The sequence below is a fragment of the Corvus cornix genome, chromosome 5 (genome assembly GCF_000738735.6).
Source record: "Corvus cornix cornix isolate S_Up_H32 chromosome 5, ASM73873v5, whole genome shotgun sequence".
In the NCBI taxonomy this organism is placed as follows: Eukaryota; Metazoa; Chordata; class Aves; order Passeriformes; family Corvidae; genus Corvus; species Corvus cornix.
In genome coordinates, this window is record NC_046335.1 from 4933504 (window position 1) to 4958522 (window position 25019).

Here is a 25019-nt window from a genome sequence, read left to right on the forward strand (position 1 = left end):
ATAAGTACATAGTTGCATCTTGTTAGTATTCTCTTAATGCTAGATAGCTATAACTAAGATAATTCCCTTAATTAATGAATGGTGACGCTGTTCCAACTTTGGGTGACATCACTCTGCTGCACCTCTCTTGTGTGTCACTGCCACTTCTGCCCCTGTTCTCGTCACTTTGGCTGAGTGTGGCCCATGCCAAAGGCCTGCCAGGTGCCTCTGAGTTGGCACATGGTACCAATGCGATGCTGTGATGTAAAACTCTGCCAAGACCTCAAGTTGATGCCATGAAAGCAGTCCCTGTCCCAGTGGATGTGCTCTGCCACATCATTTCCCTGCCAGACAATGTATCTTGGGAGGACCCATGGGGATGCTCTGGTTCCACCAAGCCATTTAACACATCCCTCAGTTCACCTCTGATAACTGATAAAGTGCTGTCTTTCATGTGGATTTCTTGTGGGTTACATGTGGATTCTATGAGTGAGGGACCAGCTCTCCTTTCCCAGGAGAGAAGGAGAGCCCCCATCCACCACCTTTAACATAAAAATTTAAATATTGCCCAGACATAGCAACCCAAACAGCAAATACCTGTGACTGGGAGGCAGTGTAAACTGAACCCTGCCATCACCCAAACTTTCTTATCTTGAGCCCACCTCCCCATATCTAGAAATCAGCTTTGAAAAAAGATACACAACTTTTAGCAACAATACTCTCAAGAGGCTCTATGTTTTTGTTTTCCTTGCCTTAGGACCAGGACCAGGGTGTCTTGAGGGCCAAAAAGCACATACTGAAATAGTCCTCTGTGCACCACTAAGAAGTAATTAGCTATCTTGTAAGGAAAAGTTCCTGCCTCTACTGTCCTAGGGGAATAAAGATAGAAAACATGGACACAGGGACAAAGTCTGCTCATGCACACAGGGATTTTCTTTGACCACCATATGAGAACAAGTCTATGTTAGCATCACTTTAAGCAATGACAGAAATAAAGAGAGTCATGAAACTTAGGCAAAAAAACCTGAATATGATTGAGGGGTATTAAAAATTGTAACAGATCCTGAAATCTCAGAATTGAGGGATAGGCCACTAGCTGTCCAAATCACAGTCCCCAACTACTTTCCCAAATCCAAGACCAAATTTTTCATGTTCTGTCCAGAACAATACACACACACTGGGATTGCAGAGACCCGATGCTAGACTGAAGGAGCAGTATTTAAAGTTAATTTAATCAGCCCTACACTTGTAGGGTTCGGGCAGAGGCTTGTCTAGTCCTGAAAAATGGGCATTTGGTAGGTGGGAAAGCAATGGTTTGAGCTTAGACTATTTGTGAGGGAGATGAGATGCACAGCATGACATTGAGAGCTCTGAGAGTCTGGCAGGAAAACACCCTTACAAGCAATAATCATGTTTCTTATTCAGACTATTAATGTCATTAGTTCATTACCCTCAGAATCAGTATTAACATATTTTGTTTGTGCTGCAGATCTTGCAGCCCTCAGCACATCATGCAAGTTCAGGCTGTTTCCTGCCCAGACTTGCACGCTTGGGTTCCCAGCACGCAGGAAATGGGTTTTAAGTGTGCCACTCACACACGCCCTCCCCATCTCCGGGGCATCATGTGGGACACGCCTGCACAAACGTGGACAGAGGAAAAAGATGCTCATTAAGCAGTGTGGGGGGGATTCTTCCCCTCCCACAATCTCTATCCAGCTGTTTGCAAGGAAGCAGCAGCTCTCTGTGTTGCAAAAACAACACATCTCCTAAGAGACAAGGGCAGTCACTGCCCTCCAGCCCAGCCAGGGGGGACGGCAGAGGGGAGGCAGGGCAGGTGTGGGGCAGTCCCGGTGTCCCTTCCTCCCACACCAGCCTACAAAGCCAGGGCACACAAAGTGCTACTTAAAGCTGACATCTTGCAAAGAATAAGGTGCCTTTTTCTGTCGTGTGGCTTGTGAACCAAGCCCATTACAGGCTGCGGGGACCCCGGCAGTGTCAGCGGTGCAGCGACCACGTGCTGCCCCTTGGTCCTCAGGATTCAGCTCAGACTAAAACCTGGTGGTGTCTCTAGAGGTTTGGTGGGTCCTGTTAGACCACAGTGCCTGGCACAGCAAGCCTGGACCTGGCTGGCTCTGCAATGGCTTTGAAGGGATTCTACAGGGAGAAACCTCTAGCTCACCTGGAAGTGTCCTGCCCTCCCCTTTCACACTACTGGATTCAGGAGGGTGATCTCAGAGGAGCACACAGGATGTTCCCTAAATCCTGCAGAGCTGGGATGAGCCGCCCACTTCCCTGCACTGGAAGCATCCTCATTATTAAGGATGGAGAGTGTCAGCTGCCATGAAAAAGGTTTGTTTGAACTGCACCAACTCCAGCATTGTAATTCACTGAATGGTTTGAGTTGGAGGTGACCTTAAATATTATTCAGTTCCAACCCCACATCCACAGACAGGGACACTTTGCACTGGACCAGGTTGTTCAAAACCCCATCCATCCTGGCCTTGAACACTTCCAGAAATGCCCAGACTCACCAAACCCAACTCCTCTCTGCCAAATCTTTCTCTTTCTTTTCATAAATGCATCCTGAAAATGTTTACCCCCACACTTCTGAGAGGTGCAGGACCACATCCCTGATTGCACCCCTTCCCTGGGACAAGGCAAGCAGTATTTCAAAGGAAAGATGACCATTTGTTCCTCTTTGTCCTCCAGATGCCTGATGTACAAATCAGCCTTTACGATACTGGGGTTACTGCACCATCCCATATTTATGTTTAAGCCTAAAAATTACTGTTGCTGGTATTTTTTTTTTTTCCCTAAGAGGATGGGCAGGTCAGTGATGATGTGTGCATGGTCACAGGCACGCCCAACTCCCACCTGAGGGTATCCTGTGCCAGCAGCTCCCCCTGCTCCGCACTACAAACACCTCCCCCGCAAGGAACAGGCGCTTCTCCCTCCCCCTCCTCTCAGCAGCACTGTGAAAACCAACATAACATCTGCATTTACCTTTCTGCTTATTTAAAAACGGCAGTAGGAACGAAGCCAATGGACTTTTTTTGCCAAAGTCCTTGGAAGACACTTTACTTTGGTTAACAACAGTTTCTTCAATGGGTTTCTTCAGGATTACTCTTTCCTTCAGCTCCTCGGTGCTGACGGCAGTCGGGGGCTCAGCAGCTACTTTTGGTGCAACAAAGGAGCTTTTCAGGTAGGACGAGGACTCTGCCAGGTTTTCCCTGTTCATCCTGCTCTCTGTCATTTTACTGGCCTCGTAGTCTGAGGCGTCAGTGCGCGAGTTGTTCTCCTCCTTGATAATGTCCATGACCTTGGGCTTCATCAGAGGGGAGTCCTGCTCCCTCTTTGGGCTCTCCTCAGAGGCCGAAGAGGCATCGCAGGACTCGATGATGAGCTCGCTGTCGAGCTCCGCCTCCCGCTCCTCCCGCAGGATGCTGTACTGGATGGAGGGGGAGGCGGGCGACGGAGGGGGGCCCCCGATGTGGCTGAAGGTCATGTAGTTGGAGTGCAGCACCTCCTCGGCAGCCAGGGGGTCCTCTGAGACCAGCTCGATCTCCGAGTCGCCGGACTCGGCGCTGCTGGCTTCGTTATCGGCGTGCGAGGAGGCGGGAGGGCGGCCGGGCTTGGCCCGCTGCTCCCTCTGCTCCGCGGCGGGGGCTGGCGGCCGCTGCGCCTCCGAGGGCTCGAAGGAAAAGCTCTTTGCTTCCTTGATGGCACTGATGAGTTCGTCCTCCGACAGGCTGCCTTTGCCCTGCGACTCTGAGCCCGACGGTTCTGCCACATGGGAAGAAAAAAAAAAAAAAAAAAAATATTAAGAGTCTTATTTTCTGGCTGCTTAGGGAACAAACGGAGTAGATTTCACAACAGCACGTATCCCTCTAGCAGGGCTGGGGGCACAGGCACAAAGTCTCCCTGTCGGGGTGACTAATGAAAGTAACAGCTTGACCTTATGCAGCATTTCCCACGCCTTATAAAAGAAGCATCATTTACTGAGGAAAAAGCTGAGGTACAAGGCAATGCTGGTCACTGCTTGACCAGTGGCTCAATGACATGCTTTTCACCAGGAAAATCACCAGTCAAGAGGAACATGGGCTCAGGACACACATGACAGCATGTGACTGTCACCAATAGAGATTCGTCTGTTCTGGGGACAAATACACACAGGGCTGGTGGGTTAAGCTGATCCTAACAACCCATGTGTAGCTACCTGTAGTTTTGCCAAACTTTCAGGTGTGCAAAGTTTAAGATCAGAAACTTCTCTCAATTTTTTTTTTAGTTGACTAGTTAGGTTTTTTTATTAATTTGGGGGGTTGGTTTTTTTCTTTCAGGGTGTGGGTGGTGAACTCTCAGCTTGCTTTTAGCTCAGTGGGGTCCAAGAATGAAACCAATTTTTTCTACTGTAATTCTTAATATCATCATGAACCAAATTAACCAAAATAATGACTGGCTTGTCACCCAAAATTGGAAACAAAACAAAACAAGAAAATAAACAACCTAGTCTGCATTTTCTGACTGCAATTCCCCAGTCACATTGAAACAACCATCAGGCACACATGTAAATTTGTCCTCTGCAATCCTGAGCGTTCATTCCCTAATTTGAAGTCATTATTAATGTGATGGGGTCACTAAGTGGCATTGCAGGTTGTGAGGAGTCAAGAAAGCCACCAGGAGAATAAATCCCCAAGTTTTCCCCTGCAGATGCTGGTGAAGAGGTCCATGACAGGCCAGTGCCTGCATCCACAAGGTTGGGTACCACAGCCAAGGGGAGGAGGGTTTCCAGCCCTGTGGTTCCAGATGGTGCCCTGAGGTGACCTGCCCAGCCTGACTTTGTAGCCCCTGGCATCAGCCCCTGAGTCCACCCAGCTGTGCTGGCCACACCTGGAAGCTCCTTTGCAACAGAGGGTGGGGAAGAGACTGTATCAGATGGGACCTGGGATGAAACAGCACCAAGAGTGCCAGAGTTCAAGCAGCTTTTGGACAACACTCTCAGGCACACGGTGGGATTCCTGGGGTGTCCTGTGCAGGGCCAGGAGCTGAACTTGATGATCCTTGAGGTTCCCTTCCAACTCAGAATATTCTATGGTAACTACTATTTCTGGGTATTTCCTGATTTAATTTCTCATGGCAGCAGCCCAGATGATTTCTTCCTGATCATGTACCCTCCTCAAGATGATTCAGGTAAAGGGGGATGTTTCAACAATAGCACACCTGTGCCATCACACCCTGTTGGGAGATGGGCAAGAAAAACCACCCCTCCAAGCAATTCTGGTTTCTGCACATGCCAATACACATCATCAGTGATATTGAGTGTGTTTTGCTGGTACATCTGCAGCTCCTCTGACAAAACAGCTCTTGTAACACATCCCTTTCACACAAGAAAATCCTTCTGCACCCCGCATTGTGGCTGCAGACAGGATTAAGGTGCTGGCGCTGTTACAAAGCACTCCTGTCTGGACGCTGGGAAGTTTCTGGTGCATTGGGAGTTTGTGCATCCTTCTCCTCTGGCTGCAGGAAGCTGAGTATACCACACTGCTCTACTGCATCACCCCATGAGAGCATTTTCTCCCTGAGCCATGACTGAATCTGGCATGAGTCCAAACAGGCCTGTGACTTCCAGCCCTTGTAGCGCAGCAACGCGCCGTCCCTGAGCTTCACCCTGCTCCTCCCTGTGCTGGCAGTGTGTAACTCTCAGCCCTGGCACTCACCTTGTGAATAAAACAGTCCTTTGTGGCCAGCAGCAGGGTGTCACATTTACTGCTGGCACTGGAAGTGGATCCAGTGGAAGTGGATAATACCCACGGCCTTTTAGCACCAGCGCAGCACAGAGACAGACCATGTCTTCCTTCCCCAGAAAGATGAGGGCCAGAAACTAAAAGCAAAACGTTTTCAAAAGTCTTGATCCAAGCAGGGGGTGACTGGCGGCTTTGCCAGAATGCTTGAGGGGCACCTAGGAGCCACGACTTTGCTGGGTCACTGGGTGGGAATAGCAAGGGCAGGTTTTAAATTTCTTCTTAGCGGATGAAGGCAGGGTCTGGGCATGGAACATCCCCAGCTGCGGGAAAGGGGGGAAAATCCAGAGGAAACACCCCTTGGGAGCCAGCCTCTAGAAGAAGATGCCACCTTCTCTCCTTAACACGATGGATAAGGAGTTTTGATGGGATACAGATACTGAGTGTCCCCAAGGCAGCCTTGAACAGTCACCAGGACTGAGTAAGTAACAGTGCCTGAAGTCCTTAATTACCTTGTAGCAAAAGTGTAAATCGATGAACAGTGGCATGTCTCAGGAGTAGTGTGTGATTTCACTCAAACAAAAGAAGAAATATGTGGCTCTAAAGTCTATTCATTATCTAAAGTTTCTGGCTGATGCAGGCAGAATAAATTCACAGCTGTGGTGGACTCAATCTCCTTTTTCTGTGTGGAAGTGTACAAATGCTCCCTCACTTTTCTGTAGGAACCAAATATTTCTCTAAGGGGAGGAGGTATTAGTGTAGGTGCCAGACTGCCATTTTAAGGAAATTCCATCTTTTTTTTTCTTAAATACTTCTAAATGACTTTAAAGCAGTAATTTCAGCTTGGGGATGTTCATTGTCAAATGTTCATTGTTAAAGGGTTTTGATCCGGGACATTGAAATTTAATTTTCAGACTAAAAATTCTGTTTCTTGTCACAGAACTTTATTCCTTTTTAAAGCACTTTGCTACTTTCATATTTTAGCAGTGTAAGATAGGGAAAATGAGGAATAGACATTATGCACTACTGCAGTAATCAGACAATAAGAAAATGTATAACCACGGGATTTTGGTGCCCTCCGATAGAAATCAGGAGTCTTAAAGAGACTGGCCCTTTGTCCCTCCAGGGCCCTTTGCAAGTGAGGTGACGGCATTTCCCTCCTCAGCACTTTATAAAAGCGGCACTTTCACATGAAAACAGCACTGATTTTTAACAATTTAATCTTATTTCTACCGGAACAAAGAGGTGTTAAGCCAACCATTAAAATTTTTAAAATATGAACCCAGTCACTTGCATTGCCCTGATCTCACACACCTCATTTCCCTTGGGGAATCTGGACAGCCAAGGTGACCAAGAAACCTCCAAACCACCAGGATCCAGCTCAAACCATGGCCTAGATGAAGATACCCCCAGTGATGCCCACAGGCACAGTGCTTCCCCTCGAGGAGAGATCCCTGAGGACTGTCTCAGCAGGCCTGGATCCCTTTCCGTACAGCAAGGGCAGCCCATCCTGAGCAGTGTGCTGTGATGGGGAGCACAGTTTGCATCCCCCTTCACTTTGGCTACACAAACTGGTGCCAGAGCAGAGCACAAACACCTCCAGCTGTGGAGACTTGCCAATGTCCTCTCACACCCCGTTACACTCACCCCAAAATTCCATGGTAATTCTCCAATGTGCAGGGCTACAATTGCAGCCACTTTCTGAATAGCAAAACCCCCAGTGCCCTGCACCAACACCAGAATTACCTGTGCCAGAGGAGGGTGGTGTGACAGACCCTGGGCTGTCATCCTCCGGCTCCGACACCGTCACCATTGGCACCACCTCATGGCTCGGCTTCAGGCCAGTGTCTGGCTGAGTCGGGCTTGACTCTTTGCTGGCAGCTTCCTTGGTGCTTTCTGTCTCAGTGAGTGTGATCTTGACAGGGGTTGTAGCCACAGAGGGACTGTGCTGACCCCCAAACTTTCTGTCTTCCAGCAGGTCTTGCTCCTTGGCTGCCTTCGTGCTCTCGGAAGGCGTCCGCGGAGGTTCAGCGGCATGGCTGGACCCTGCAGGTGTTCCCCGGTACTTATCACTAAGGCCTGGGCTCTCGTCTTCTGAATCAGAGTCATGTTTTCCTTGGTACTTTATTTCTTCTGATCTACTTATGTCCATGTATTTATAAGCTTCTACTTTCATGGGATCTGCTAAGGTTTTGTCAACTTCAGCAGACTCTGCAGGAGTCATCTCTATTCCCGAGTCTGAGCTAAACAAGCCACGGGACTCAAACCCAGTCACATCTTGAACAGGATGCCCCAGAGTGTTAAACCCCTCCGTGCTGCCTGAACAGGAAATAGGGGTATTTTCCTGCTGATAGATGCCCGTGAAATAGGTGGAGTCCCGTGGGGTGGTGTAGTGGACATCGGAGATCAGAGAGGTGTAGAAGGAGTTGTCTCCTCCGTTGGCAGTGGAGCCGTAGTCAAAGAGATGTGATGAGCCTGTGACACCTGAAGCAAACACAGAAAAACGAGGCACAGTAAGAGACAAATAGCTGTATGCATCAAGCTTTCTGCAAAGCCACACTCACTCCCTGCTGATTTTAGATTTGGTTTGTGAACCAGACTTGACCTTACTCGCAAGCTCTTGGGGGCTGTCTCTTTCTATACCTTTGGGCATCAAAGTGGCACATCTGTCACACAAGGCTTCCAGCTGCTCTTCTATCTTTAAGTAGTTATAAGGATCCTGATAGCAACTAAGCGCTCCTGGCCAATGTTTGCCCAGTCTGTGAACAAAAACTTCCTGTGATTGCAACCTCACAACATCCCTCACAATACAACCCAGGGGCTCAGCATCCAATATCCTTAAAAGAAATCTAATGTCCAATACAAAACCAATTTTTTTTTTAAATACATAGAATTAGAGAAGTTTCATACAAAGGAAATTTTCATTAAGTAAAAAATTCTCCTGGACAGAAATTGAGAGGGAAAGTTGCCAGGCAGATTTAGATCACATTTTCTCTTAAGAGTAGCCACTCTAAATTTGTGAAACACCACGGCAGAAACTAAACATCCTCATGCAGTGATTTCCACACATTCAGAAAGCTGTAAGCCCGTGTGCATCATCCAGAAATCACGCCGGCATGAAGGTGGTTAAACCCATGCATCATTTTCATACGCTGCCTCTGATTCCCTCTGCCACGCTCTCAGTTCCTGAGATGACGCTAATTAAATTAGAAACAGCGGCCACTCTCTCTCTGCAGCATTAATACAAAGCACAGCTCAACGACGGCAGCAGCGAGATCCCCCCTGAGGGAGGTGGGAGAGACGGATTTCTGTAGGGGCCGAGGGAATGGGATGAGGAGGAACAAAGCCAATGTCTGTAGGAGCTGGTGCCCATGGGAGGGCGTAGCCTGTTAACCCCTCGTGTGCTGAAGCATCTCAGGGTCTGGCTGGCTTTCTCCGGCCTCTGTTCATCACCTGCAAGGGACGTGGGGCTCCCGACCTGCTCCACACGTGCCTGGGCTACCACACACTGTGCAGACTTCACTGTAATACTAAAGGGACACTGCTGCAGCAGCAAAGCCAGAAGCTGGGAAATGTCAGTCCGAAAGCTCCTGAGCTACTTGCATTTGAGTTATTTCCTTTCTCATTGCACACAGAGAATGATGCCACCTCTAAACACCATCACAAATGCTTTTCCCCACAGCCCTCCATGCATCAGGCATGTGCAGCCCATTTAGTGAGCCCTGAAGGAGTATTTTCCCTCCTCTAATACTTCAGTGCTGTAGCTGAAGGCTTTATTTTACCGCACAGCCTCATTGGATTTGACACACACACACCCCCCAAGCCCTGCACAAAGGCAGAATGATCATTTCCCTCATTGTATTTTTGCATTGTTCAGTGTTGTGATGTCCTGCAAGCAACTTCTTATTCCTGGATCACCTCCAGGGTGGGAACAACATGCCCCTCCTATTACAAGGGCAAACCTGTTAGCATAGGGGAAAAGCAACCCAAAAGTGCCTCTCCTTGCTTTTCAGCCTACCTGTGCTACCTGCTCTTGTGTCCCCATCCTCCCTTACTTTGGGTGGTGCTGCTACCCACCAGTCCTCCCTGCCAATCTGCTCCTGCACACACCACAAAGGCAGCAGCTCCATCCCCTCAGCCAGAGATTTGTAGCAGCCTTTGCCACAGGACAGCACAGAGCAAGGGGTGCTGCAGCCAGCAGGTGGAAAATCATCCATTCCCAATCCTTCCCAGCCTTCAGCTGGGTGTTCTCACTGCTGTGTAGTGCTGCATAGAACTTTTCATAGAAACATTTATCAACAAGGCAAGCTCTTGCCTCAGAGTGGTGAGGGTCACTGTGGAGATTTTTCCTAGACATGTAAACTTGGGGCTTATTCTCTCCATCTATGCAATTTTACCTACTCTACATTTCACTATTTTCCTGCCAGCTCACTCAGGTCTGCAAGATGCTTTTGTAACTTGCTGCAGGCAGCTCCCATCCTCCAAATAACTCAGTCTCAACAGTAAAGCTATGTGAGAATGAAGCCTAAGCGGAAAACCACAGCAAAACCAAAGCAGAATGAGGGATAAACTGGGCTGCCCAGCACCCAGGTTCTACCTGAGGTCATCCAGTTCCTTGCAAGGACAGCTCACACCCAGAACACATTTCTAAATGAGCAGTAGGCAAAAAGGGAAAGGTTCTATTCCTTGCAAATGCTCTTCTTGCTGAACTCGCCTTTTTGAAAATTATCCATAAACAGGCTTGGATTTTCACAAATGTGTTGGTTAGCTGGAATTATCTGATGCATTGTTTACGCCAACATATTTCAGGCTGTGAATTGCTGACTACAGACTTTTCATGCTTGTTGCTGCCAGTATCTGCTGTTTGTAATTTACTATTTGTCCTGGGTGAGTGGCTGTCTAAATCCCGGGGTTTCAGGGCTGCTCTTTCATTAAATGCTTCCTCAGTGCCTCCTGGACCTGATCCAAAGCCCACTGAATCCACTAGGAAAGTCCCACTGATTCTGAGTGGCTGTGGACCAGCTCAAGATGTCTGTGGAATACTTTCTGCTCATGAGGAATACACTGTCACAACACCATCAGTGGGCAAAAACCCATTCCTACAAACATCCCACTATTGCTAGGAGTGAGGGAGCACAAACAGAGTCATAGGAGATTGAAGCCGTTGCCAAACCAATATTCACAGATGCTGTTCACAGCTTTCATTTGTGCTTTGTCCACAGTACATGGGAGCCAGATGCACAAGCATTTGCAGCTCTTAGCAATGCTGATCAATAGAGCAGTGAAAGGGTTTCTAATGCATTTGTGTCATTGCAGGAGTTACAGCGAGCCAGGGCAGCTCACAGGAGAGCCACGGTGATAAAGAGATGCTGGGAAAATACCACCCTGTTCTTTAGGTTATTCCTCAGCAGAAAGAAAAATAACCCTGAAATAGTCATTGAGACAAACATCATATTTTCAAATAGTACAAACCTGGTACTGTAGCAGATGTTAACACAAGAGCTGATGTAGAATGGAATTACTGTCAAACATAAACCTTTTCTTTTCTTTTCCTGCAGCAGTTTTGCAAATGAAAACAGAAAATGCATTTCCTACTGGGGTTGAGGAGAGAGAGTTAGTTACGGGGTATGTGAGCACATTTGAGCAAGGGGAGGGTTCACATTAGCAGGACATATGGGGATCCCAACTCTCAAGGCGACAGCAGAGTCAAAAGCACTGAAGACAGCTGAAATTGCCTAATTAATAGGATTTTATGTAACTCCCTATTTCCACTGGGAATGATTTAAAGCCATTGCTAAAACTGCCTCTCATTTGGGAAGTGTGAATCTATCAGCTATTAGGCTGGCTCTTAAAGGCATGGAAACTGATAATAGCTGAGCAGATTTTTGCTGAAGAATGGTGTATTCAGAGCTTGATGATTAAGCAATGCCCTCTCTGACTTTAAGTTTATTTGGTTCAATACCCGTGGGAAGGAGAAGCCTTGAATAGCACTGGTAACAGATGACAGTATCAGGTCTGAATTTACCCTTGTTACAAAGGTTGGGGTTTTTTAAATCTGGATTTCACTCAAAACTACCCAAAAACCTGCCTGCCAATTCAGGTGAAGGAAAGCTATTCAGTTCCTGAGAGCAGCAGTTGTGCTGTCTCGTAACCCGAGCCCTCGGGAAATAATTTCACTTCCTGCAACCAGCTAAGAAGTAATGGGTCCGATTCAATCACTCCAGCACAGCTGAGATGCTCAGCAAGTTACATGTGTTTTCATCAACTGCAAAGGGAAAAAAATATTGGAAAATGACTGTTTTGTTTGCTCAGAATAAGTGAATGCTTCAGAAACCCTCTCCTACAGAACTGGGTTTAGAGCCATGTAGCAATTGAGACAGGAAATAATTAAGAAATCATTGGTTCCATGAAGAGTAGTTCTTAATTTAAGAAAGGCAGCTGAAGACCAATTTGGATCAAGGCAAGCTGCACTGCTGCAGCATACTGGAAGAGGGAACAAAAAGTTAGCTGAGGATCACGGACAAGAAAAAGAGCTGATTTGAATAAAAATGAGTCTTTTTTTCCCCCAACTAGAGTATTCTTGGCCTTATTAAAATTGATCACTCCAGAATATTGTGCTCAGCTTCCAATAAAATAACCTTATTTCATATTAGCCTGTCAAGCTTCACAAGCAGCTCTGGTGATCTTCACTGGCACAGACAGACTAATATTTGAGGGACCTGGTCTAGTGGAAGGTGTCCCTGACCACGGCAGGAGGTTTGGAACAAGATGATCTTTAAGGTCCCTTTCAACTCAAACCATTCCATGACTCTGTGACATGAAATTTCAGTTCCCCAGAACACGTGGCAACCCCTCAATGTGAGGTTCTGTATTTATTGCACATCACTGATTTGGTCAAAACTATTAATTTTTCAGAGAACCAATCTTTAATTAGGTGATGCTGTTTTTACAGCCTGAAGCTGTGCAGAGAAGAGAAAATCTCTTTGGTTGCAACTGGAAGAATCAAGGTTTCAGCAACCTTTTCAGACAAAAGCAGAAGCAAGCAGCTTCCAGCAAATTCCTGTAAGTCTTTTAAATAGTTGGCTCTGACTTTTTGCTTTGGATATTGAGCTTCAGGAGTCATTATTGACTGCAGTGCTGCAGGGTCTTCCCAGCTCTCTCCCACGGCAACAAGGTCCAGCTTATCCCATTTGAACTGACCTGCGGTAATTCATCAATTAGAGATGAGAACAAGGGGAGTACTCTTGTTTGACTGGCCTCAAATGACACTAGAGGGTCTTTCAGGCCACAGGTCACTCCCAGTACCTCAGCCCTTCAGGTGTCACCCAGAAATTTTAGATAAAGAGGCCAAAGCTAAGCAATGACCATTTTCCAGACCAGCAATTCCACTCTGATCCAGGACCCTCGAAGCCACCTCAGAGCTCAGGGATATGCAGCAGCTTACTTTCAGCACTGAGACTAAAGCCTGGCTCTTAAAATCATATCTTATATTCTCTTAAGGGCTCAAGGAAGCAGTGTGGCACTCTGCCAAGCTTTTTATTTTATAATTACTCTCTCTCCTTGAAAGGCTGATTTCATAGCAAGGCTGTGGGAGCCATGGTGGCATTCCATGGCATTTGACAGTGGTACAGGAGAGTCCCATTGCCCAGGAGTTGCCATTACCTAAACATCAGTATCTGGAGATCAGACCCCAGCTGGGGGCCCTCTCTGTTTCCCAGTCCCATATAAGCAGTTTACATTCCAGCCTCTCCTTCATTTCTATCACTCAGCCACGACCATTAGGAAAATGTATTGTCCTGCTTTCTTCCAAATACACAACAGAAGTAGCCATTAAACAGTCCTGCCTTTTTTCTCTGTACCAAATTTACAATTTTGTCATCAGTCACAGTAAAAAGCCTTTGCTTAACCTTGGCTTCTTTTTTATTCCTCACTTACACTTAAGAAAGGAGAAAAAAAAAAGGAAAATAATTTTTTTGTATTTTTTGACCCTGATACACGATGTCTCATGTTTTCCTTTTTTAGTTCCCCAACTCAGTTACCTTCCTTTTTAAAACTCATAGTATCTTACCGTATTCTCATCTGTATCCATACACGTCTTTATACAGATACTCGGTGCTACATCACTTTTCTACACCTCTTTACCCTACCCAGACAGACCAGCAGTCCCAAGTCTGTCTCCAAATTCAAAGCACACCATTTTCTTGGATCCAGACCAAGCTGTTTTTCCTCTCTGCTTGATTTCAAATTCAACCCAAACCTCAGGAAAGCTCCAGATTTCTGAATATCCTTGAGCTGTACCTTTCTGGCAGTGACAAGGGCAGCTTGCATGAGTGGCAGAGACATCTCTCAACCCCAGTGCAAATCACATGATGCTTCAAAATAGTCTGGCCACCCTCAGGGATATTTGAGTGTACCACTTGGGAGTCATGCTCTCAATTCTGCAAGACCCTTCAGCGTGAATTTTCTAACCCCAAACATTTCAATACCCAAACAAAACTCAAGAGTACTTTAGCAGCTGTGTATCAACTCGAGTAGAGCTCAAAACCCAAATGCCTGAGAATTCTAGTGCCAAGAAGAGGCATCACTGTGCCGTGGATAATACCCCTGGATCAGCTTCCAATGTTCCCTGGATTAGCCTTTCTCCATGGCCAGAGCCAGCTGTCAGCCTGAGCTACCCCATCTCCAGATGCTCTAGGCTAGACAGAGAAAGCAGCAAGCTGCCTGCAGGAGAGCTGCAACGGAGCATGCATCCCTGGAAGCAGTGCCAGCTATTCCCCAGCTGCCAGCAGATGGTGCTCTTTGTTTTAGCTCAGGATTCCCAAAACTACTTCACAGGTTAGCAACTTCCTTTCCTCCAGAACTCTCATAATCCTGTCTGCAACAAAGATACATCTCCCACAAATCACGTTGCCAGACATGAACGGCCACACCCCGAGAGTCGTTTGGGGATTCATTTGCACAATAGATGCTACGAGAAAACCAAATGTATCGGGAGGATACACGATCCTATTCTATTATTCCTTCCCCCTGGTTCTCCGCGTGGTCCTGACTGTGTTAGGGAAACACAAAGCAGCAAGAAGGCTGCTTCCCGCTGTCTCCAGCAGCTGACAGTCTGTGCCTCAGCTGCTGGGGACAGGAGTGAGTCGGTGCCTCAGCTGTGCAAGTTATTCATCCTTCCCATTGAGATCCTGCAGCAACGAGAGGAAACGTTGCCATGGCAGGTGCTGTCTCCTGCACAGGTAGGAGGGAAAAAGGACAGTGTGGATAAAACAGGCTTAATCCTATTGACACTCTGAATACTCCATTGATTTCACTGGAATGGCTTCTGATTCCGCCCCCCCCCCCCCCCCCCCCCCAAGATGGAAGTGAGTCCTAAATTCAAACAAGTTAATGAAAAGCTTTGGTGCATGTAAAACCTCTCCTCCAGGTCATTTTGTAGAGGCTATGAGTTACTTCAGCCTCCCAGTTGGAGTTTCATCACTTTTCCACAGCTTTAGCTGTCTATTGTAAACAGGCACTGCAGCTTCCAGATCCAGGGATACCCAATCTCAATCCTCTACACGATAAATATATGGGGGAATGGGGGTCAGCTGGGATCCCAGCTCCCAAAAACCTTGGCTGCTGAGGATCAGCAACCTCCCCACCTTCTTGTAAGCACAGAGGCTGGAGCAGGGGACAAATCCCTTTCAGGATCCAGCCCTTGGAGGCCCTCACACTTTTGGCAGTCTCCGTTTGCCTGGTTGAGAAACTCCCCTCAGCAGCTAGTGGCAGGTCACCATGAGGTTATGGTTCTCCCCAGGGCCCTGCCTGGGGGCTTTTCCTGTTGCCCCAGCCAGCTTCTGGTTTCTTCCAACACCTGGGGAGGCATGGATCAGGTCCCGGCTCTGCGGTGGAGTGCTACAGCCCCATTTGTGGGACAGATGTGTAGGAAACACTGCTGAGCTTTTAATAAGATTAAGACAGGTCTGTTCGGTCCCAGCAGGATATTAACAGCATCTTGGTTTTGGCCACAGATTCTGCACCACAGCAGCTACTGTCTCCCTATCACTGCCTCTCCAAAAAGATACCAGGGTTCATCTTTTTGCTGCTGCTGCGTAGCCACTGTGTGTGTTGTGGTGCACCCCAGACCAAGCCAAGTCAAATAGAGGAGCAGAGCTAGGTTTGGTGTTGCTGAATGTCCTCAGCTCCCATGGACATCCACGGAGCTCACAGCTCCTGGCAGGGTGAGACTTAATCTCGTGGGTCCGAGCCCCACCTTGGGCGCCAGATGCAGAGATATACTGACAGCTTTTTACCGGCTAGGCTCATAGTTCAATGCCTTAGGAAGCCTCGGGCAGCCTAGAGAGGTAGCACGGGCAATCCAGCATTTCAGCAGCTCTAAAAGTGACAAATGTATTAGCTGCAAAGCTGATACCACCAGCAGAAGCAAAGAGGGAGAAATACAGCTTTTGGGTTGCCTAATTTCTGCAATTAGAAGCTTTCAAACAGAAACAGACGACGAGATGCTCACAGAAAGGGCTGCAAAGCCAAGGAGGGCAGGTCCCCCCTTGGTCCTTTCTTTTATTCGGAGAAGGGGAAAGGGGAGGACTGGGGGGCGGACCTGGGGTGACCGGCCAATCAGACACTGCTGAAGAGTTTGAGTTACATTTGGTTTTGCCCACGCTTGGAACAAAGGGGTTCAGAGCACATGGCAGAGGCAAATGTCCTGGGGAGGGGGAAGGGAAGCTCGGAACAGGCAGCAACAGCAGGGGATGCTGAGCAGGTGCCCCAAAGCCAACCATCAGTGTGCAAAGTGAACCCATCGTAAATGATTCAGCACTTCCCACCCCTGTGTGACCTCGGGGCTTTCTGCTTCAATAAATGGTCTCAGAGAGCTCCAATTTGACCTGGCAGGAAAACCCTGGCATAATGTCTGTGACAGCCCTCCACAGTACTCTGGAGAGCATGAAAAATCCAGGGCATTTTAAAAGGAGGCCTGAGAAAGCAGAATAATGATTTGAAATGTGCACAGATTTGCAAATGCTGCTAGATGTGCAGCATTATTTAAAAAAAAAAAAAAAATATATATATATATATATAATTTAGTGAGTTAGCAAAAATCTGGTTCAGGTAAAAAAGGTTTTTTCACTCCAGTGATAGTAACATGACTGGTTGATAGGTTTCAATGACACCAAGATACTACCTAAAATACCATCAAATGCAATTTCCTGAGGATAATTAAAGCCCACTTATAAGATTAATTCTTTCTTATTTCACTGTAGTCACATTTTCCCTGGAATGTTAAAACTTCACTGAGCCCCATGACAAAAATACTCTAAGCACTAAGTGAATTAGCACCTAAATCACGCTTTTTCATTACCCGAAATGGGACCCAACTCCCTTTAGAGCAATAGACTCCAAAGTATCTCACAAAAGCTGGATGTGTTTGGTTAAGTCTCGTTCGTCTTTTAAGTTTTAAAATGCCTAAATCCCATCTCCAGCATGATTCAGGAAATTCAGATGCTCACTGTTTTTACCCCCAGACTGCTCCAGAGCAGACAGTCATGCTTCAAATTCAGACCAGGTTGTCCTCCAATCTCCCTTGCAGAACCACCTTCTCTCCTGGCCAGATTCCATCCCTGGAATGCCCTGTCCCAGGCATCTTCAGCCCATCCAGCCCCACCTTTGCTGGGTCCCAGTTCCTTGTAAATTCAGCTTCTCATGTTTGCTCCAAGTCAATCCCCAGCCACAGAGCTTCAGATTCCAACCCAGCCTGGAAAAGGGAAAAATGCCAATGCCAGCTGCTTTTGATGCTGAGACAAACCCGGGACAGAAATCACTGCCCTGCAGCTTCAGGCTCTTCCACAGGGAGGGAAAACCCAGTGCTGGAGAAGAGCTTTGCTGAAATACAAGTTTTTTAGTAAGAATCTGTTGCACATCTGGAGGGACTGCAGAGTTCTCTCTATGCCACTCATACCTGACCACAACATCTCATAGAAATCCAGCTATTAGAAAATTAGAGAAAAAGCAAAAAAGGGCTGTCTTGCACTTGGGCTTGGCTCCCTATCCCCCAAGGCTGAAGCCACTCCAGCAGCATGAATCTTCCAGGGAGACAGAGCAACAATTGCAAAGAAGTTCAGCTGAAATCACTGAGGGCTCTCAAGAGGAAAATTAATTTTGTGACAATGCCTAACACCTAGAGTGATGTGTCAGGCACAGTAATTCAGGGGGAAAACCAGCTGTCAGGCTGGGGTAAATCAGGAGTGACTCCACCAAAGGCACAAGAGTTACACCTGCATAAAACTGTCACCAGGCAAGGAAGTACAAGGCCCTGGGAGCCAACAAATAGAGTCTGAAGACAAGGCATTACTGGCCATAAATCAAGATAAAATCTAATGCCCAGGGGACAGCAGGGAAATCTAGGTCAGTGAGGACACAGCAGTGCCAGGCTGATGCAGACAGACACAGAAAAATGTCAAAAATCACCATCAAGCTCTCTTTTCCACCCAAGGTTTTCCCACCTCAACATGACCTGCTCCAGAAAGGCCAGATGACCAGGTGTGCTGAGTCCTGGTGTCTACCTTTCCTGGCAGCAACAGAAACATTAGGACAAAAGACCCTGTAGAGCATTGAGTAGGATCCAGAACATATAATATCAGAAAATATTTAAAGAAAAAAAAAGAAATGGGGAGGTTCTGCAGAGGCAGGTGAGGCAGCAGGCTGATCCAAGTGCTAATGGGGTTTCCTTGCACATTAAGTGATTTCTCTGTTTCTAGAAGGTGGTGCCACCAAGGATGCATCTGAAAGTCAATCAGAAAGTTTTCAAAAGTATATTAAAAGTTGAGCCTCTCAAAGTAGTGCAGAATTTGGGGCAGAGCCACTGCAGTCATAAATCAGCATCAACCTGCTGGCTCCAGCTTCTGCTCGAGGAGGATCAGGCCATACGTGCTATAACTAATGTCAAAAACGTCCTTGCCTTCAAGGTCTCTCCTCTCCTTACCTGCCACTGCGTCTCTTCTCCTGTGACAGATGAGTTCACTCCATGCAGAGACAGGAAAATCCTCCCCAGACATCTCACTCCCCTGGAGGGTGTTTTTTAGACCTGTCCCACCCTTCACTCTACGTTAGTGAAGAACCAATACAACCACAAGCCCTTTCCTCTCTCTACTGCATATACATGACACCGAAACTATTCACCCACCCAGGAGAGCAGCCAGAAAGTTTCAAGTCTGTGGTTTGAGGGGAGGCATAATTAAGATTTCAAGGAACACAAGTCAGTTTGACTGTCCCCGTCCCTGAGAGCCCAGGAGATGCTCCTGCTCCTTCCTTACTTCCTTGCAGGGGTCCCAGCTCCCCACAGCCGAGGCTGGTGGCTAAATCACAGCCTTCTGCAGAGTTAATGGCAGCAGACTCTGCACTCCTGAAAGCTTTTGAGGTTGTGGCAGAGCAACGTCGATTCAAACCAACCATTTGCTGGAATTGCTGTGTGTTATTAAAGCAGGAGGGGGGCAGCAGCTCCACAGCAGCTCCAGGATCAACCTTCCTGTCGGGAGCTTCTCCGGGCGCTCAGGGGCACAGCTGGGGTTTGGCTCCAGGAGGGAAAGGCTGGGGATAATTACACGGGTCCCGATACCTCATGCAGCTTTCTCAGAGTGCATGAAAAGGGTCAAGTGCCTGTGAGAGCTGCAGGGAAAGGCAGGAGCAGAGAGCTCTCCTGTTGCTCTGCCTGTCCTCCCATCCATGTGCTGACAGCTCTGCTGCCTCACCCACACCTACTGCAGGATTTCTAGGAAAAGCTGCAATGAAAACTTAGATTTTCAATCACAGGGAGGTATGTTTTCCTCCAAAGAATGTCCCTTCCCCCACTGGAACACCCAAGACTCCCAACCTGATGCCACCCTGGCCTTAGAAGAGGCAGAAGGCACTGAAAGGGCTTCCTATTCAGCCCAGGAAGGTTTCAGATGCTGAACAACTGAAAATGTTTGACAGTAGTTACAGAAGTAACTCTCAGATGCAATCTGTGGAGGTGCTCTTGCTTGAGGATCATTACATGACCTCTAGAGCAGCTCTCCTGCTTCAGGCTCTAGCACAAGCTACTTTTAGAAAACAGCTACACAACAGCCAGAATTGCACCTTGTGATGACCAAGAAGAACCTTCCCATCCCTGCAGATACACCAGATACAGTACTTCAGCTGAGGAGAGAGCAGCTTCTAGAACAAGTTCTGGACAGGACATCTCTGCAGATCTTGCTGATTCACCCACACGTTTGTGCCACAATGATAAAAATGTCCAAAGAGAATATGAAAATATGGCAAGTAGTTTTTTTTCTGAGCTGTTTTCAAAGATATAGGAGATCCAGAAAACTTCAGGGTAAGTGAAGCAGTTTGTCTTCTGGGAAAAGCACATTTTTAGAGTCTACCACAGTCAGTGAGCCAGGGGGCATTTGGAAGAGCATCACTAGTAGCTAAGCTTAGGCATTAGAATCATAGAATGGGCTGGGTTGGAAGAGACCTTATAGATCATCCAGTTCCAACACTGCTGCCAAGGGCAGGGACACCTTCCACTAGGCCAGGTTGTTCCAAGCCCCATCCAAGCTGGCCTGGAACACTGCCAGGGATGGGGCAGCCACAGCTTCTGTGGGCAGCGTGGGCCAGGGCCTCAGCAGCCTTAGAGCCAAGAAATTCTTCCAATAATATAATCTCCAATCTAACTTCACCCTCTGTCAGCTTGAAGCCATTTCCCCCAGGTCCTGTCACTCCATGCCCCTGTAAACAGCCCCTCTCCTGCTCTCCTACTCTCTTTTAGGTACTGAAGAGCTTCAATTAGGTCACCTCAGAGCTTTCTCTTCTTCAGGCTGAACACCCCCAGCTCTCTCAGCTCTCCAGAGCAGAGCAACTCCAACCCTTGGAGCATCTCAGTGGCCTCCTCTGGACTCACTCCAAGAGTTCAATGTCCTTCCTGTGCTGAGGACTCCACAGCTGGATGCAGCTTTCCAGGTGGGGTCTCACCAGAGCAGAGCAGAGGGGCAGAATCGCCTCCCTCAAACCGGTGCCCACACTGGTTTTGATGGAGCCTGGACTTTTTGTGCAGCCAGCACATATTGCTCAGTCATGTCCAGCCTCTGGCTTGTGCTTAAAAAAAAAAAAAAAAAATTAAAAACCTAAGTCTAATAGCCTTCTGGGCTATAATATTGGCTTTAGGAAGAAAAGGAAAAATATTGAGTGTGGGAAACTTCATTTTCTCCTGTAATTCTGAAATTTGGTTCTCTCTGGTAATCAACTCATAACGTACATACAGGAAACTCATAACGTACATACACTTCAGATGGCTAAAGTGATAACAGGGGAGTTAAGACACTAAGATGTCCTGGAGCGAGGTCTTTACATGCAGTACCAGATACTGGTAATCATTCATTGTGTTAAAAACCTCAGCCAGGGTGGAGTGAACCCATCAGTGGATAACTCTGTGCTCAGGGATGCAGTGTATTCCCCTCAGGAGTGGGAGTGTGTGTGCAGTGCTGCAGCCCAATCACAACTGAACACCCAGCAGGGCACTAAAGGAGGCCAGAGGCAGCCCATGGACAGAAATAAAATAAATAAGAGCTCATGGACTAACCCTGCAATGTAAAACAGAAAGTCCCTGACAGGGGTGCTCAGGGCAGGGAGAAGAGACCTCCATTATTTGTTTGTACCTTGTCCTTAAGCACAGAAAATCCAGGAGCTGGGCATTTCTGTGGTTTGTTTTCCCTGCTTAGGACAAGCACAGAAAGATGCAGAGAAGCTACAGAAGATGCTGATGGCACAAGCACTGGAGGGCAGGACATCTGGGACCAGTTTGGAGGAGGGAATAACAGATAAATTTATATTGTACAGTAGGGAGAAGGGAGGAGAACAGGATCACAGTCTATAAATACTCTCAAGGTGTAAGTGAAGGGAGGGAATTAGTCACAGTTTTAAAGGATGGGAGAAAAAGTGGCTTGAAGTTAAGATACAAAATTAGGCTACATGACAAGGTATATTTCTTGAGGGAAAAGGGCAGAGGAGGGTAACGGGGAGCACAGGGGTGCCACCATCTCCCCATTACAGCACATCTGGATGAGGGAATGAATTCCAGTTCTGCCCTTTGACAGGGTTCCAGATGTCTTTTTCTGGCACCGCCATGAACAGTGCAATTTTGCCTCTTGTAAATTAGCACTGCAGATGAAAACTGGGCAAATAAGAGACTCTTCAGTTTGGCAGGAGAGAAAATTAAAGGGAAGTAATTCTGCTTGGAACAGAGCTGTAACAGATTTTCTTTTTTTTTTAACGTGAAACAAAAACAAACCAATAAAAATCATTCTAGGTCAAATCAATTTAATTTAACCTGAAGCTAAATGTCAGATCTGGTTTACAGCAAACTCCTGATACCGAAAGGGAACTGCTGTGCACCAGGTTCCCTCATGGCAGCATGTGCAAATTGGTGCATAAGGGGCACTCTGGAGGGTGTCCTTAATTTTCACTATCCCATCCCAGCTGCACCTAACAGGGTCCAGCTTCCTTCAGAGAAGCATCTTTTATCTTCTACCCTAATTTCTCCCCAAGTCCAATCATTCCAGCACAGAACCCACATGACCAAAGTCCTAAATCATGCTCAGACCCATCTTAGCTCCCAGCATTTTGGATTTAAGCCCATGAAATTATTCACCACGTCATACAGTTGCTATAGCAACATCCTATTGAGTATTAATATAAATTGCAGTTCCCAAATCCCATCTATTGGAAGGAGTTGTGCAGCAGGGGCAAGAGACATCTTTGCCTGAATGGCTTTCCATTCTCCATCTCTCCCAACACCAGTTGATTCAGGCAGTGGATTAACCATGTCCTGTCTTCCCTCAGTGCTATCAGTTGTGGCACTGAGCTGTGGAGGGCGAAAAGAAGAAGGAACCCCACTTCCAAAGGCCCAGCTTGTCCAAAGCTGCCTCTTCACAGCAAAGTTTCCTGAAGTGAACAAAATGTGCTTTAATTTAAATGCAGGCAATGAGTATTTTTGGTAGCCCAAGCAAACATGTTAAAACTCAGACCTTTTTCCCTCCTTTTTTCACAAGAATTTATAGTATGACCCTGCAGAGGTTTAATTTTTCAGTAGAGCTTTTTGAACACTTTCTTTTCACTAAGAAGAGCAATAAACACTTTTTTTCTGATGCTGAATGTTAGAACAGTGCACATTCCTTAGCACACATGAAATTAAGTTAGTACAGAACTGAGGATGGAGGGCACTGAATGAAGGAAGAACGAGGCTGCCCATGCTCTAAAACAGAAGCAACTACATCCTTCCTTTAAATTCCTCTTCCAAGAGGAAAACTGTCTTTCAGAGGTTAAAGACAACTAATTTATTAGGCAATAGCTTTCCACAATAAGTTAGGGATTTCAAGAAGTTTTAAATAGCATCTGATGCTTTCTTATCCAAATGCCACATGGCTCAGGCTCTTTCCTTACAGCCCACAAGCCTGGCAGATGCTCCCATCAGCCATGGGGTTGTAACACAAAAAGAGCTGCTGAGGCCCACACAGCTCCCAGACTGACCTGAAACTTCTCAAAGACAACAACCAACATTTTTTTCCTTTAAAAACTGGAAATGGAAGAGATAAGTTGAGGATGGGAGACAGCATGAAGAGCATTTCCAGCAGTCTATTTATACCCTCTCTGGCTTGAATCCACTTACCCTGAAGCCATTTAACACTGTTTCATAGTGTGAAAGGGCCTTCATGTGGATAAACATTCAGGTCTGTCACTGTAAGACACTCACAACATATGGGCAGACTCTTCATTTCTAACGTTTTCATCCATTTAAACACATCAGATACAGGCTTAAGGATTTTATGTCTGATTCTGACCAAGATGACAAGTGTAAACAGCCATTTCAGTGAGATATTTCTGTCTGCACATCCAGGATGCAATGAAACACCTCCCTTTGGCTGCCATCCCTGTTCCTGAGCCAAAGGCTATGCTGGCGACCCAGGTCAGGGTTGTCTTTGGGGATCGAGAGTCCCCAGAGCAAAAAGGATGAGGAGACAGAGGGAGAACAGGGAGCATTGCCTAAGAACAGGGAGAAGTATTGGGAAAGAAGAAAAAGATGAGGTGTGGAGGGGCAGGATGGAAAGCAGAGCTGGGGAAGGACACTGATGGGAAGGGAGAGAAATAGGCAAAGCAGAGTTAAGAGTCAAATGAAAAAAAGAACAAAGCCATGGGAACAAAGGACAAAGAAAGGTAGAGAAGAAAGCAGAGACTGAAATGAATGAGAAAAGAAATTTTAGAAGCTCTAGGACAGACACACATACCTGTCCATTTGTAGACTCTGAAGGTTACTACATTTGTTCTTCCCTCATTCATATTTATCCAACATACAGTTCTGGGACGCTATTTTTAACCACGCACAAAAAACACACAAGGAGCTTTTCTCACTTCCATTTTGGAGGAAGGGCCAGGCAGTTCCCAGGCACAAGGCAGATCTCTTTTTAGAATAAATTCAGAAAGACTATCGGAGCAAACCCAACGCCTATGAATAAATAGCGCTGTTCCTGCGGAGGAGGCTGTGGCAAGGAGCTATTCTCAGACGCGCACACAGCCCCGAAGAGGAGGATGTTTGGGAGTGAATGAGGAGGTGGTGGCCTCCCTGTATGGAATTTTACCTGTCTTCCTGCAGGGAAGGAGCTTTTCCAGTCTGGAGCAGCAAAGAGTGTGAGGAACAACATGTGCACAAATGCAGAGGAGCGTGGTGAACACGTGAGCTGCTGTGCAGGTCCTGCTGCCCACACAAAGGCAGCAGCTCCTTGCACCGTGGCCATGCCAGTCTGCTGGATGATAGCATGAAACAGGTTCAGGAGCACCAGCCTGATGTTATTTCTGTTCCACATGAGGTGTGGGGAGCTCGGCTGGAGCAGACATGCTGCTGGAGGGAGCAGGGAGGCAGGAGGAATGCTCTGTGCATCCTCATCAGCAGGGCTGGATATTGCTGCAGTGGGAGACACCGGGCAGGGAGGGGATTAGCTTAAGGCAGAAATGTGCTGATTTGAGGCTGAACCTTCTCCCAGGGTCATCTATGTGCTTGAATCAGTAAAATAAGCTGCTGTGTCCTGTTCCCTGCACATTACAGCTGCTCTGCCCCTCACTATAAGCATCAGCTGGGAATGATTTAACCAGTTAGAGGAGGAAGAACCCAGAATTTGTAAAAACCACACATCCCTTTTTGGGTAGGAGACCAAGGAAGGAAGAGATTGAATCTGAGGAAGCATCACCTCCTGTTTCTTCCTCTTAGGGCTGCTGGAGGCTGACCTAACCCTGCCT

General features: G+C 47.1%; 1 protein-coding gene across 1 annotated transcript in view; it reads right to left on the minus strand.

The window, feature by feature from the left end:
• The window catches only part of RTN1 (reticulon 1), a 118087-nt gene that overhangs the window by 43086 nt on the left and 49982 nt on the right, over positions 1–25019 (minus strand). Inside the window, exons 2-3 of the mRNA XM_039552416.1 lie at positions 7464–8201; positions 2983–3762 (exon numbers count right to left, since the gene is read on the minus strand). Of these exons, the coding sequence (XP_039408350.1) occupies positions 2983–3762; positions 7464–8201 (1518 nt within the window). The remainder of the gene's footprint in view (positions 1–2982; positions 3763–7463; positions 8202–25019) is intronic.